This window comes from Cervus canadensis, chromosome 29, assembly GCF_019320065.1.
Source record: "Cervus canadensis isolate Bull #8, Minnesota chromosome 29, ASM1932006v1, whole genome shotgun sequence".
Lineage (NCBI taxonomy): Eukaryota > Metazoa > Chordata > Mammalia > Artiodactyla > Cervidae > Cervus > Cervus canadensis.
Window position 1 is genome coordinate 1,730,577 of NC_057414.1, and position 13,414 is coordinate 1,743,990.

Here is a 13,414-nt window from a genome sequence, read left to right on the forward strand (position 1 = left end):
CAAAGTACAAATAATTTTTTCATGATGTTTTTAGGCCAACAGAAATACTTAAAAGCTCTGTTTTTTTTAAAAGATTTTTTATATATATTCATCAATTTTTATTTTTTATTATTTTTGTAATATATATTTTATTGAAGTCTAGTTGACTTACAAGGTTTCAGGTGCATAGTAAAGTGACTCAATTATACATATACACATATGTTATTTTATAAATTATTTTCCATTAAACTTATAAGATATTGACTATAGTTTGTTAAGTAATTAGCACCAAACAGTTTAATAAGTATTATAGCCTAATAATATAATAGTCCTTTGGGAAAAATGGAGGACACAGTGAAAAGAAAATGATTTTTGTTTCATTTTTAGTAGCTATAATTATTTACCATAGGGACATGTGTTGCTTTGGGCCATAGAAGAGCATCTCAAAACTGAGTCAGAGTGGTCACCACCACCCTTATTTCCTGCTTCTTATTGATTTTCACATGATCTTGCTTTTTATCACACAAACTGCAAAAATGCCCGCTTCAAAAAGATATGAGCACATCAAAGGGAATGTAGCACAATCTAATGTTGAAATTGTGAACTGCCTCTAGCTAGTAGTTCCTGAGGTGTCTGATTGATCTTGAGCACCACTGCTTGCCTTGAAATTTAAAATTTTCCAGTTGCACCCCTGTGAGTTCACTGAGGCCCCCCGGAGCACCTTGGCACACATTTGGGAATTTTACCTAGGAAGGAATCTGTGAATTATTTAAGAGTGAAACCCTTAGAGTCCAGGGTCCCTTGTGAGTTATTTATAAAAGCATCTTTAAAGAAACTGTGGAGAGGCGGTTCTGAACTGGGGACAGATTTTTTTTCAGAGTGGATTTTGAGAGTGAGCAGGAGTTTAGTAGTCATGGAAAGTCAATGAATTGGATTAGAGATCTTGCTTTATTCAGCCCACTCCTCTCTCTGATGGGGCTCCCTCTCTCAAATAAGAAATCATTATTAATCCTTACTTTATTGTGTAAAGAATACTTGTGTTACCAACTCCATTCTGTTTCGCAAGTCCATTGTGAGCACAGACCAAGAGTTTCTCAGAGTACACGTGCGAGGGAGAGATGGTTGTTGTTAAGTTGCCATGTCCAACTCTGCAACCCCATGGACTGCAGCGTGCCAGGCTTGCATGGCCTTCACTATCTCCCAGAGTTTGCTCAAACTCATGTCCATTGAGCCAGTGATGCCATCCAACCATTTCATCCTCTGTCATCCGCTTCTCCTCCTGCCCTCAATCTTTCCCAGCATCAGAGTCTTTTAGTGTAAGTTAGCTTGTCACATCAGGTGGCCAAAGTATTGGAGTTTCAGCTTCAGCCTCAGTTCTTCCAATTAATATTAAGGGTTGATTTCCTTTAAGATTGACTGGTTTGATGTCCTTGCTGTCCAAGGGACTCTCAGGAGTCTTCCCCAGCACCATGATTCTAAAGCATCAGTAGGTATCAGTATTAGAGGAATTCTACAGCGGGCTTGAGGAGACTACAGTGTAACTGGGGACACAGTCTGCAGAGTTTGCGGCACGCCTGATTGGACGGGCAAGCCAGTGGTGCATTGTCAGCGCTGTCTGATATTGCGGAGGAAAGAGCTGAGCCTGGGGCCAAGTAGTCAGAAAAAGCTCCAAGGAGGTAGGGTTTGGTACAACCTTGAAGAACAGGTAGGATTTAGTTAGGCAGAGAGTCAGAGATGGTGTATGTTCCAGTGAGGATGGGAAGGCCGTGGAATGGTGAATGAAAGGAAGAGGCAGAACTTAGTGAGCCCAGCAAGGCATAGTTTGGGGCAGGACCCAGGCCGTGGTCTGAGGATTAGCCTTTGACTTGTAGATCAAGCTGTGCAACCTTAAAAATCCCACAGGAGCCCAAGGGGGAAAGTAAATGGACTCTTTTCTCTGCCTGGCAATCACATGTTCATCTTTCCTAAGGTCATCTCTGAAAAAACTGGTTCTCACTTCTGGACCACTCATGCTTCTGCTCCCTGTTTCCCTAGGAAATGGGCATAAAAATTCCCCTGAATCCTGGCTCCCATTTTGTTTCTCTGCAAAATTTCACGTACAGCTGGATGGTTGTATAGAAATGAGGCTGTGTGTTGAAGAGTATTTTGAGGCAAAGAAACAATCATGGGATCCTATGTAAGCATGTATAAGAGACTTAAAAAAAGTGGATCAATAGCAATGATTTACTTTAAAATAAAATTATATAAATTTCATTGAATTCCAAATAGTTTGTTATAATTATTTGAATAAAATGGATATAGATACATATAAATTTAAGGCAGTTTTATCTAACAATGTGAAAGGAATAGTATCTTAGCCACCTTTTTTTTTTTTTTTTTTTTTAACGTTAAGATTGAGTGCTTGGCTATGGAAGACAGATTGGCAGTTACTTACAAAACTAAATATATGCTAACCATATAATCCAGCAATTGTGCTCCTTGGTATTTACCCAAAGGAGTTGAAAAATTATGTCCACACAAAAACTACACACAGATGTTTATAGCAGCTGTATTCCTAACTGCCAAAAGGTGGGAGCCACAGAGATGTCCTTCAGAAGGTGAATGGTCGGAGCCCCCCCAGTGGCTGAGCTGTAAAGAATCTGCCAGCCAACGCAGGAGACTCGGGTTCGATCTCTGAGTCAGGAAGATCCCCTGGAGAAGGAAATGGCAACTCACTCCAGTGTTCTTGCCTGGTAAATCCCATGGACAGAGGAGCCTGGTGGGCTACAGTCCACAGGGTCACAGAAGAGTCAGATGCGACTGAACGCACACACAGGTGAATGGTTCAACTGATATATCCGGATAATGGAATGTGATTCAGCACTAAAAAGAAGTGAGCTATGAAGCCATGAGAAGACATGGAGGGAACCGGAATGTATACTACTAAGTGAAAGAAGCCAATTTGAAAAGGCCGTACAGTATGTGATTCCAACTCCATCACATTCTGAGAAAGGCAACACTATGGAGACAGCAAAAAGAATAGTGGCCGCCAGAGGTGGGGTGGGGAGAGGGGTGAAATAATGGAGCACAGAGGATGTTCAGGGCGATGAAAGTACGCTGGATGGTACCGTAATGATGAATACATGTCATTAAACATTTGTCCAGTGACATAGAATATACAACACTAAAAATTCACCCTAAAGTAAACCATTGAATTTGAGGGATTATGATATGTCAGTTCACCAATTATAACTGTTAGTGTATCGCTCTGGTGGGTGATATTGATAACAAGGGAAGCTATACATATATCGGGGCAGAGAGTATATGGGAAATCTCTATACCTTTCACTCAATTTTGCTGTGACCCTAAAACTGTTTTCAAAAATTTAAGTCTCAGTAATGATAAAAAATAAACAGGTAAAGAAGACTGAGTGCTTGGTACTGATCAGCTCAAATGAACTCAACATAGTAATTCATAAAATATTGACCACAGATTTCTGCATATTCTGAGTTTTCAAGACATTCCAATATTTGTATTTATCTTCCAATTTGTAACTGTTGGGAAATTGTTCAAATTGCTTTAAATCTTGTGTGGGTCACATAACATGTGAGCAGCCCAGTCTCCCATTTTGGCACCTGTTTTGGGTAGCAGTAGATTTAATTAAGCAAATCATAGAGTGACAACAGGGCTTTGGATGGTAACTCTGGCGGAGGTGTACAGAAATTAAAATACAAGTAAATCTACAATCCTGACCACCTCGGCCCTGCAACTTCAGATTCACGTATCCAGCTGCCTACTCACCACATCTGCATAGCAGACATCTCAAACCTAACATGTCAAAGTCCCAGTCGACGTCCGTAAAACCTGTGCCTCCCAAAACCTGCTCCATTTCAGCTAATGGCAGCTCCACACTTTCAGTAATTCAGGTCAAAATCTTGGTAGTCCTGCCTGGGTCATCTCATAAGTTATAGTTCACCTATCTTCTCTACCTCCAAACTTATCTGGAAAATGGCCAGTCTAGACCATCTTCACCGCTGCCCCTGTGGTCAGCATCACTATCTCTTGCCTGGACTGTGGCTTCCCCACTTCCAGCCTTGACTCCTGTGTGTCATCCCTCAATGCAGCATCCATAGGTATCCATTTACTTCTATCGGTTCACGGTTCCCATCTGTGCAGTCTTTCAGAACTTTCCTCTCTCATCCGGAGCAGGTAGCCTCAGGATAATGGCCTGAAACTGTCAACAGTTTGGATCCTGTGATCCGCCTGCCTCGTCACACATTCTTCTTCTCCTTTCTCAGCTCTCTCCAGCCAACCGTCTCCTCATGTTCTCCACACGCTTGCCAGACCCTTCTGAGCCTCAGCATCTTTGTACTTGCCGCTCCTCCTGCCTGAAGCCCTCTTCTCCTCAACATCCTAACGGCTTGCTCCTTTACTTTTTTTTGGTCTTTACTCAAATGATACCTTCTCACTGAGCCTTCCTTTTCCATCTTGCTTTGCTTTACCCTGGCCTCTTGTGGCTCAGCTGGTAAAGAATCCGCCTGCAATGCGGGAGACCTGGGTTTGATCCCTGGGTTGGGAAGATCACCTGGAGAAGGGAAAGGCTTCCCACTCCAGTATTCTGGCCTGGAGAATTCCATGGACAGTATAGTCCATGGGGTTGCAAAGAGTTGGACACGATGGAGCAACTTTCACTAGCATACTCAATTCTCCTTTGCTGCTTTATTTATTATTTATTTGACTGCATTGGTCTTAGCTTCAGAGTGCAGGCTCAGTAGTTGGGGCACGTGGGCTTAGGTGACCTGCGGCATGTGGGATCTTAGTTCCCTGACCGGGGATGGAACCCACATATGTCCTCTGCATTGCAAGGTGGATTCTTAACCACGGACCACCAGGAAGTCCCTGCTTTTCTCCACAGTTCTTTTCACCAGACAATGTAATATTATGTGTATCTTACTGTTTTTGTTTACTGTGGATCTCTTTTTACTAGAATGTAAACTTCATAAGGGCTTCCCTGGTGGCTCAGTGGTAAAGAACCTGCCTGCCAGGAAGGCAACAAGTTTTAATGGTTTTTTTTCCCCTTAGTTGCTGATTTTTTTCATTGCATGTTTCTAGTGCCTGGAAATTCATTGGCATTCAGAAATTTTTGTTAGATGAATGAAAATAGTAAAGTGGTAGGACACAACTTAAATAAAGTGATTTCAGTGGGAGTGGAAAGAAAGTGATAATTGCCAATGACATGACAGAGGATGATTGTTAAAGACTTGGTAAGCCTGAAAGTAATCACTGGGAGGGAGTGAAGAGTCAGGGGTTATTTCTTTACTCAGTAAGAAGATCTTGCTGACCACCTACTAGGTGCACGGGTCAGTGTGTGTCAGGGGGCTGCAGAAACTTGGCTCTGGCCAGGGAAAGAGGTTGGCACTTTTGTAGGGGATAATTACCCAAGGTTAATTCTAGAATAGAAGCCTAAGTGACTTGGGAAAATGGTGATTGATTGACACTTTTCTGTCACTGGTTTGGTGGAGCAAAGAAATGAGGAGAGATGATGAAAAAGTTTCAGAACCGCTGCCAGGGGGTCAGATGGGCTCTTGAAAGATGATGAAACCATGCTCTCCAGCAATAGTCTGACTCTGGTCCTTGTCGGTGGGCTTCCCTGCACCTTCAAAACCTGCTTATACCACGGTCAATTCAGTGGCCATTTAATCTGCGTAGCAACTGGATAGGCTTTTTTTTTTTTTTTTTTCTTTTCTCCAGATCCTTCTTCAAAGTTCATGTTTACTTTTGGTTTTATCTACCTGCTTTTCATACCATTTCTCTCTAGAAATAAAGAGTGTACCTTGGTATGGTATACTTTTAACCCTTCTGATTTTGCCATGACCCGCAAAATATATATTTGGAATAAATTGATTCCAAGGGATTATTTCTTAAGATGAGATTATTTCCTAAGATGAGATTATTTCTTAAGATGAGAATTACTGTGAAAGCGCAACATTCCAGTCTGAAATTCATTGCAAAGATACGCACATAACCCAGTTGGAATAATGTTAATTTTCTCCATCGATGAACATCTATTGATTATTTAGTGAAAACAAGAGTAGAATATAAGTATATTAGTAGGTGGCACTGGCTCATGAATATGAGATAATGCTGTATTTTAGAGGCAGGAAGAATTTTAATTTCAGTTTATTTCTACCACCATACTTGGAGCTCTTACTATATCCAAACAGTGGAGAAATAAACTTCAAATTCACAGCATAAAATGTGACCAGCCTGCTCTCCAGGTTTTGGAAATGCCAAGTTGGAGACAGAAGCATGAAGATACATCACGGTAAGTGTGAATGGACCAGGATAAAGAAAATGCCGTGGGGTCGTGAAAAAGGGAGCCAGGGTTCCAGCCGGCGGGTTGTGTGAGGTTTCAGGGCACACCGATAGGACACACAGGCTGTGATTGAAGGTGAGAGGGGATTTGTGGAAGGAATTCAGACTTTGGGAACAGAGCTGCAATGAAAAAAGGCCAGGAAAGCCAGAGAGTAATGAAGGATGTGTTCTGGGAAGGACAGGTCATCCGGCGTGGCTTGGCTGTGGAGCTTGGAAGGAAGGGATGGGAGAAGAGCTTGGAATGGTAGTTGGAGACAGTCTCCAAATATGTAGTCTTCATTTGAGTGTCTTTTTTAAAGCATGGAACCACATTTTCTTTGTCCATTGTTCTGTCAATGGACATGAGTGTGCCTGTTCAAGGTAGTGATTTCATCTCCTTTATATATACCCATCAGGTGATTTCTTGTGCTGCCAGAACAGCAACTGTCTGAAGACCTGTGTTAGTTATATTTATATTTATTTTAAGGGGAAACGGGGGTGATAATGAGATGCCGAGAACCTCAGGAGCTTTCAGGGGTCCAGATGAGGGCTTGACCTGGAGCAGTGAGAGTGCTGGTGGAGCAGAGGGGCAAAGCCAAGAGCCCCTCTTGAACTAGAAGTGCGGGTGGGATGTGGGCTTGAGGAAGCAGCTGGAAGGTGACTTTAGGGACCACTCTGGTGGCGGTGTGGATGATGTTTCTGGGAACCAGCACAGGGAACACAGGGAAAGTGGGAGGCAGGTAACTGGATGTCTTCATGTCGGGGAGGCTGATCAAACGGGGTTGGCCAGAGGCGATAATGAACTTAATTTGGGTGTTTAATTCAGTTCCTTGTTTTACCCGTGAGGTAACTGAGACTCTGAATGATGAAGTGACTAATTTGAGGTCACACAGCTAGTTGGGTATTAGAAAATCCTCTTGTTATTTTTATACCTGTCTAGAAGATTCACTGCTTGGTTATGCTGAGAGCATCTAAATACTACTATTAAATAGTCACCAGGTGAAAAATGTTATTAAATACACACTATAGCAGTGTTGCTGGTGTATGTTTTTATCTGGATCCATGACAGCAAACGGGCCATTGCAGGCTGTTGGAAGAGAGAACCAGGCCTTGATTTCATGGTGTTATCATGGGGCTTTGTGCATGTGTGCTAAGCCTCTTCAGTCGTGTCTGACTCTGTGACCCCATGGACTGTAGCCCGCCAGGCTCCTCTGTCCATGGGAGTCTCCAGGCAAGAATACTGGAGTGAGTTGCCATGCCCTCTTCCAGGGGGTCTTCCCAACCCAGGGATCGAACGCGCATCTCTTACGTCTCCTGCATTGGCAGGCGGGCTCTTTACCACTAGCACCACCTGGGAAGCCCAACATAGGGCTAGCAGGCATGAAAACAGAAAGCAGACTTAGAGATTGGCCAGAACAACTTCATTTTACAGATGAGAGAACTGAGTTTTGGAGAGAAATATAGTTGTATAAGGCTGCACAGGTAACAGGGGATTAAAATGAAGCCTCCCCCCACCCGCCCCACTCCCGCCTGCCATCTTCTGACCCTTCGACTTAGTGATTTATGTGGGAGGGTATCCAGACTCTTACCACATCCATTGTACTAACCTTTGTGATTTGGCTGATTGCTTCATCATTTAATATCCCTTTCAGCTGAAAACTGAATCATGAGCCACGCCTACATGGCTATGGAGTGTGTGTTTATGTTCGACAAGAAATGGGGACCTACGTGGAGAACCAACTCATTTTCAATCTGGGCCTCCAGTATGACACTTCTTGGCTTAGAAGTTCCTTGAGGACAAAAATTCTGTATCTGCAGCACAAATCACAGAACCTGGACCATATCATCTATTCAATAAATGTGTGTCAAATGAGTGATTTGACCCCAGTGGCATTTTTTTTTTTTTTGAACTATATTTTTTGTTTAAAAAGTAAATCACCTGTGATGGATTCATCAGGTCTCTACTCGGTCCACATGTAGGCACTCACTAAGCATCACATGGTTCTCATTCTTTTCTTAAGAAACAGCGGAGAGGGCTGTCAGCTGACAAAGGCACGATAAAATGAGTGCTGGAAAGCCCTTGGTCTGAATGTGACCTCTTGCTGGAATGCCAAAAATACAAACTTGCCAAGTCTCCTGGCCCAGTGACCTCCATATACAAAGGTCTTTTCTTTCTAGAAACAAGCCTTTTTCTTCTGGTTTCTGATCTGACACACATACCCTCACAAACTCAAACATACACATACACACAATCCCTACGCAGGTATAAGTCTATGCAGTGTGTGCTTCCTTTTCTTTTTTTTTGTATGGACCCTTTGCCATATATTTGAAATGTAAAATCTTTCTTCTTAAAGGCTGCCTTACTGTACTATGAAAACCCTGGACAAGCAGATTATTGAATAACCCATGACTTTGCCCTTCATCTGATTATTTCTCTGAAAGGGATCATAAGACATCCTGAAAAAGCCCAGAGGCCTTCAGAGTTCCGAGCGATCACAGAGGGCCTTTTTCCCCTGTCTTCCTGAAATGTCATGGCCTCCCTGATCAGTATCAAAGGAAATCACTGTATGCATGAGGATCTAAAACAACAGAAAAAGGAAATAAAAGAAATTTAGAACTCATTTGGGGAAAATGAAAGTTCATCTGTGGGCTTTGGGTCATATGAGGAGTATTATACCACTCTGTTTCATTGACTAGATGATTGTGGGGAATTTTTTAGAGTGCTGGTATAACCCAAGTAAGGAATATTTTAGGACGGTCATGTGGTGGCCCTGGCAAAGTGCTCTTCTTTCCAGTGATAACGTGCTTGAGGACACAGGCTCACACGCTAGGTGAGGAAGCCTTGACCTTCATGTGTTTTCATTAAGTGCTTATGGGTCAGTTCCTCTTACAATCTGCAGTGCTAATGCCAGTGTGAACATGACCTATGAAAGAATTTGGTAACTTGAATTAAAACTCACCGTCACAAAACCTTGAACTCAAATGCTAAGTGTCCTTAGAGGTATGTTGACCTACAGATACATGCCAGGGTCAGCATTTTTTTTAAAGAAAAGTTGGCTTATTCTATACACACTTGACTTTGTTTTAATTTCTGAAACTTCATAAAACTCTGAACATGAACAAATTCCCAAATCACAATAAAATAACTCTGCCTGGTCATACACTTCTGGAATTTGGGGTTCAGAAAACATAAACCCAGCCTTCAGTATCTCCCGTCTTCAGCAATTACCTGTGGACAGAGGTATAAGCAATAGGATTTTTTTCATATTTGTTGATCAGCTCAAATTCCTGTGATAGGCTTTCACAAACTCTGGTCTAGAACTCTGATTTCACTACCTTTGTCATGTTGTCTGTTATAATTTTTAACATGCTGGAGAAAGGGAGGAAAAACTCAAGTTCCAGCTAGTTGCAAGGGACAGTGCTGGGTGCTTTACATACATCAATTCATTTCATCCACATAACAGCCCTGTGAAGTGCATATTATTACTTCTGTTTTGCAGATGAGGAAGGCTAAACTTATTGTGTTTAAGAAACTTGCTAATATTTCATTTAGAAAATTAAGAATCAGAGCAAAACTGATTCTAGCTGATTGGTCTAAATAAGACCAATCCATTTATTTATTTACATATTTATACGTCAGAAGGCTTTCCTTATCCAATAGATTGCAGACTAGTTAAGGGTATAGGTCATCTAGTTCACTGTCATATTCCTAGCAGGTAACTCAGAAACTGGCATCAATGGATGAACATGTGTTCTGTTCAGCTGAGTTGAATGGGACACTCCTGGTACATAAACCCAGGGGAGAGACAGTACAAGACCATGGTTTATTAACTGAGGGTATTCATTGTTGGTAAATAACTATGAGCTTTGGATTCAAAAAGCTCAACTTTGGATTGTAACTTCTTAAGCTTGCATCTGTATAATTTGAAGAAGTTACTTAGCCTCTCTTGGTCTCACTTTAAAATGGGAATAATAATCGTACCTTCATGATTATTTATGGAAATCACATTTCTGATGGTTAGTGAATGGACAATAAATGCTAGCTATTACTATTATCCTTAACAGGAGTTAACTGTGGATGCCTCTGTAACATAATCATCTAATTAGTACTAATTGTCCCACTAAAATGTAAACTCCATGATGGGAGGTATTTTCATGTTTTAATCATTGTATTCCAAATATTTAGAACAGTACTGTCCAGTAGAGCATTCTATGATAATGAAAATGTTCTCTATCGGGGTGTTTAATACTGTAGCCACAACCACATGTGGTTATCAAATACTTGAAATGTGACTGAGGAACTGAATTTTAAATTTTGTTTCATTTTAATTAAACCAAAGTAGGCATATGTGCTAGGGGTATACTGTATTAGCACAGTTCTGGAATGTTGCATGGTTCAAGGATACTTCAATAATTACTTATTACATCAATGAATCCCCTTGGGATTAAAAAAAAACAACCAAAAAACAGGAGCTTCCTGGTTGTATATTTAGTGCATTTTTTATAGATAAGCAATGAAACACTTTACGGAGTGATCTGCTCATTCTGGAAGCCTTATTAGGGTCCAATATATGATTCAGTTTACAACAGAAATGAATTTTTTATTTCTATTTCTTTTTGGTGATAGGTCAAGAAAGATTTGGAAACATGACACGGGTCTATTACCGAGAAGCTATGGGTGCATTTATCGTCTTCGATGTCACCAGACCAGCTACCTTTGAAGCAGTGACAAAATGGAAGAATGACTTGGACTCAAAGTTAAGTCTCCCTAACGGCAAACCAGTGTCAGTGGTTTTGTTGGCCAACAAATGTGACCAGGGGAAGGATGTGCTACTGAACAATGGCCTCAAGATGGACCAGTTCTGCAAGGAGCATGGTTTCGTGGGATGGTTTGAAACATCAGCAAAGGTAATGTGACCTTAAAGGGTAAACTTATTGTAGGCAGGATTCACAAAGAAAATGGCATATAATCACCATCATTATTATCATAATAATAGTGTATGTTTGTTTAGCGATTCGTAGTTCTCAAACTGCCTTAAGCTCTTTCTTATTTCAAGGGGATGGGTACAACTGTGACCCACGATTTAAGGTGTTTGTGGCCAGCAAAGCAACCTGTGGATGATCACACTGACAGTATTCAACAGCTGTGTTCGTGTATGGAGTGCGTATGCCATGTCAGTGGGATTTTTGTGTGTTTTCTCATTTAGGCCTCGCAGCAGCCCTGGTAGGTAAGAATGATTTTAGTCAATGAAAGAAACAGGCTTCAGCTTCAGTGTCAGTGCTTTATTCAAGTACTAGTTGACTCCATCAACACTTAATATGTTTCACTGTGTATCAGGAACTGTGCTTTGCCCTAGAAATGAAAAGATGGCCAAAACACAGAACTAGCACATTGGGAATATTGGAGTAGTGGGGTGAGAGAGTGGGTGGCAAATACGCCTGTAAGGAACATATTGTGGCTTGGCGCTGCTCACACTCCTGATGGCAGCGAGTAGCAGGAAGTGTGGGCCGAGCCAGGGCCGGAAGACGCAGAATCCAGCGTGAGCTGGTGAGAGGCTGACCCTCCCCTCTGCACCCCACGCTGTTATCTGATGTGTCAGGGGCACAACTTTTAATCTGCTCCCTTCGTCTCTGCGTCTCAGTTTCAGAGAGAAAATAGTTTCATCATACATTTTGGAAAAAATTTTAAAAATCTTAAATTAAAAGTAAATGGTTCAATATATTTTTTCTGATATGTCCTATGTGCAGATATATATAAATATATATATATATATATGTTTTACATTACTAAGGTTGCATTCTGCATAGCTGGAAATCACAATTTTTCCACTTATTTATTTGTGGAATACACATACTGTATATTTGTGGAGTACAGGCACTTTGCTAATTGTTTGGTATTCATCTTTGAGTAAGATAGGCATCGTCTCTGCGCTGAGGGAAATTAACACTTAGGCCTTGCTGTGAACCTTTGAACACATGGTTTGGAAATAGAGCTTGAATGGACATCATTTAAATAGGCTGAAAGAAAGAAAGTGAAGTCGCTCAGTCGTGTCCGACTCTTTGCGACCCCATGGACTGTAGCCTACCAGGTTCCTCCATCCATGGGATTTTCCAGGCAAGAATGCTGGAGTGGGTTGCCATTTCCTTCTCCAGGAAATCTTTCTGACCCAGGGATTGAACCCAGGTCTCCCGCGTGGTAGGCAGACACTTTACCGTCTGAGCCACTAGGAAATAGGCTGAGGAGGAGCCTCTGCAGGATTTTACACCAGAGGGAAGAGTGGTCAGGTTTGCCCTTGGGGACTCGGAAAGACAGATTGACTTGGTAGTTATTGCATTCTTATGGGAAAACGACAAAGGCTTGAGCTAAGGGCATGGCTGTAGAGATTACTGAGAAAAACCTGATGTGAGGCTATCACTACAGTGAAAACATGAGCAGGAAGACTAAACAACTGCTTGGGGTGGGAGGCGCTGGAGCGGGAGGTCGAGGCGGTGATGCCTCTTGTCTGACCTCTTGTTTCAGTCTTTGGTGGAGGGTCTCAGTGCCCGCCTTCTCCCAGTGCTGTCTCTAACTTGGCCTTATGTTGAGAAAGTTTTTCTTCTTGGTTCCTTGTTTTCCTTCTTCAGGCCTCAGAGTGCTTGTATGTGCTTCCCCCTTCTTTCCTTTTAAAACCCTTTGCTTTCCTTATTTTTTCTAGGATTTTTTTCCTTAGATTTGGGACTCAGTAACTGTTTTCTATTTCCTGGCTCTTATTGAACCTTGTTGGTTTGTTTGTTTCAAGAATTTATTGTTGTAAAGAGAGGTCAGCCAAGTAATACTCGTGGATATGATTAAGTGATGGATATCTAAGAAACACTATCTCCCGCCCCGCCCCCCACCATCTCCCACACCAAGTGGCACGTGGAATCTCAGTTCCCTGACCAGGGATTGAACCTGTGCCGCCTGCATTGGAAGCAGAGTCTTAAAAGCAGAGTTTTAACTGCTGGACCTCCAGGGAAGTCCCAGAAATCGTACATTTTTAATAGCCTGGTCATTGGGTGTTAGTCTGACTTTTTAAAAAATTCCAAAATGTGGGTGAATGCATCCATTTACCAATTCCTTAGC

General features: G+C 41.8%; 1 protein-coding gene across 1 annotated transcript in view; it reads left to right on the forward strand.

Moving 5' to 3' along the window:
- RAB38 (RAB38, member RAS oncogene family) overlaps nt 1-13,414 on the forward strand; it is a 61,261-nt gene that overhangs the window by 12,916 nt on the left and 34,931 nt on the right. Inside the window, exon 2 of the mRNA XM_043452317.1 lies at nt 10,940-11,220. Coding sequence (XP_043308252.1) covers nt 10,940-11,220 — 281 coding nt within the window. The remainder of the gene's footprint in view (nt 1-10,939; nt 11,221-13,414) is intronic.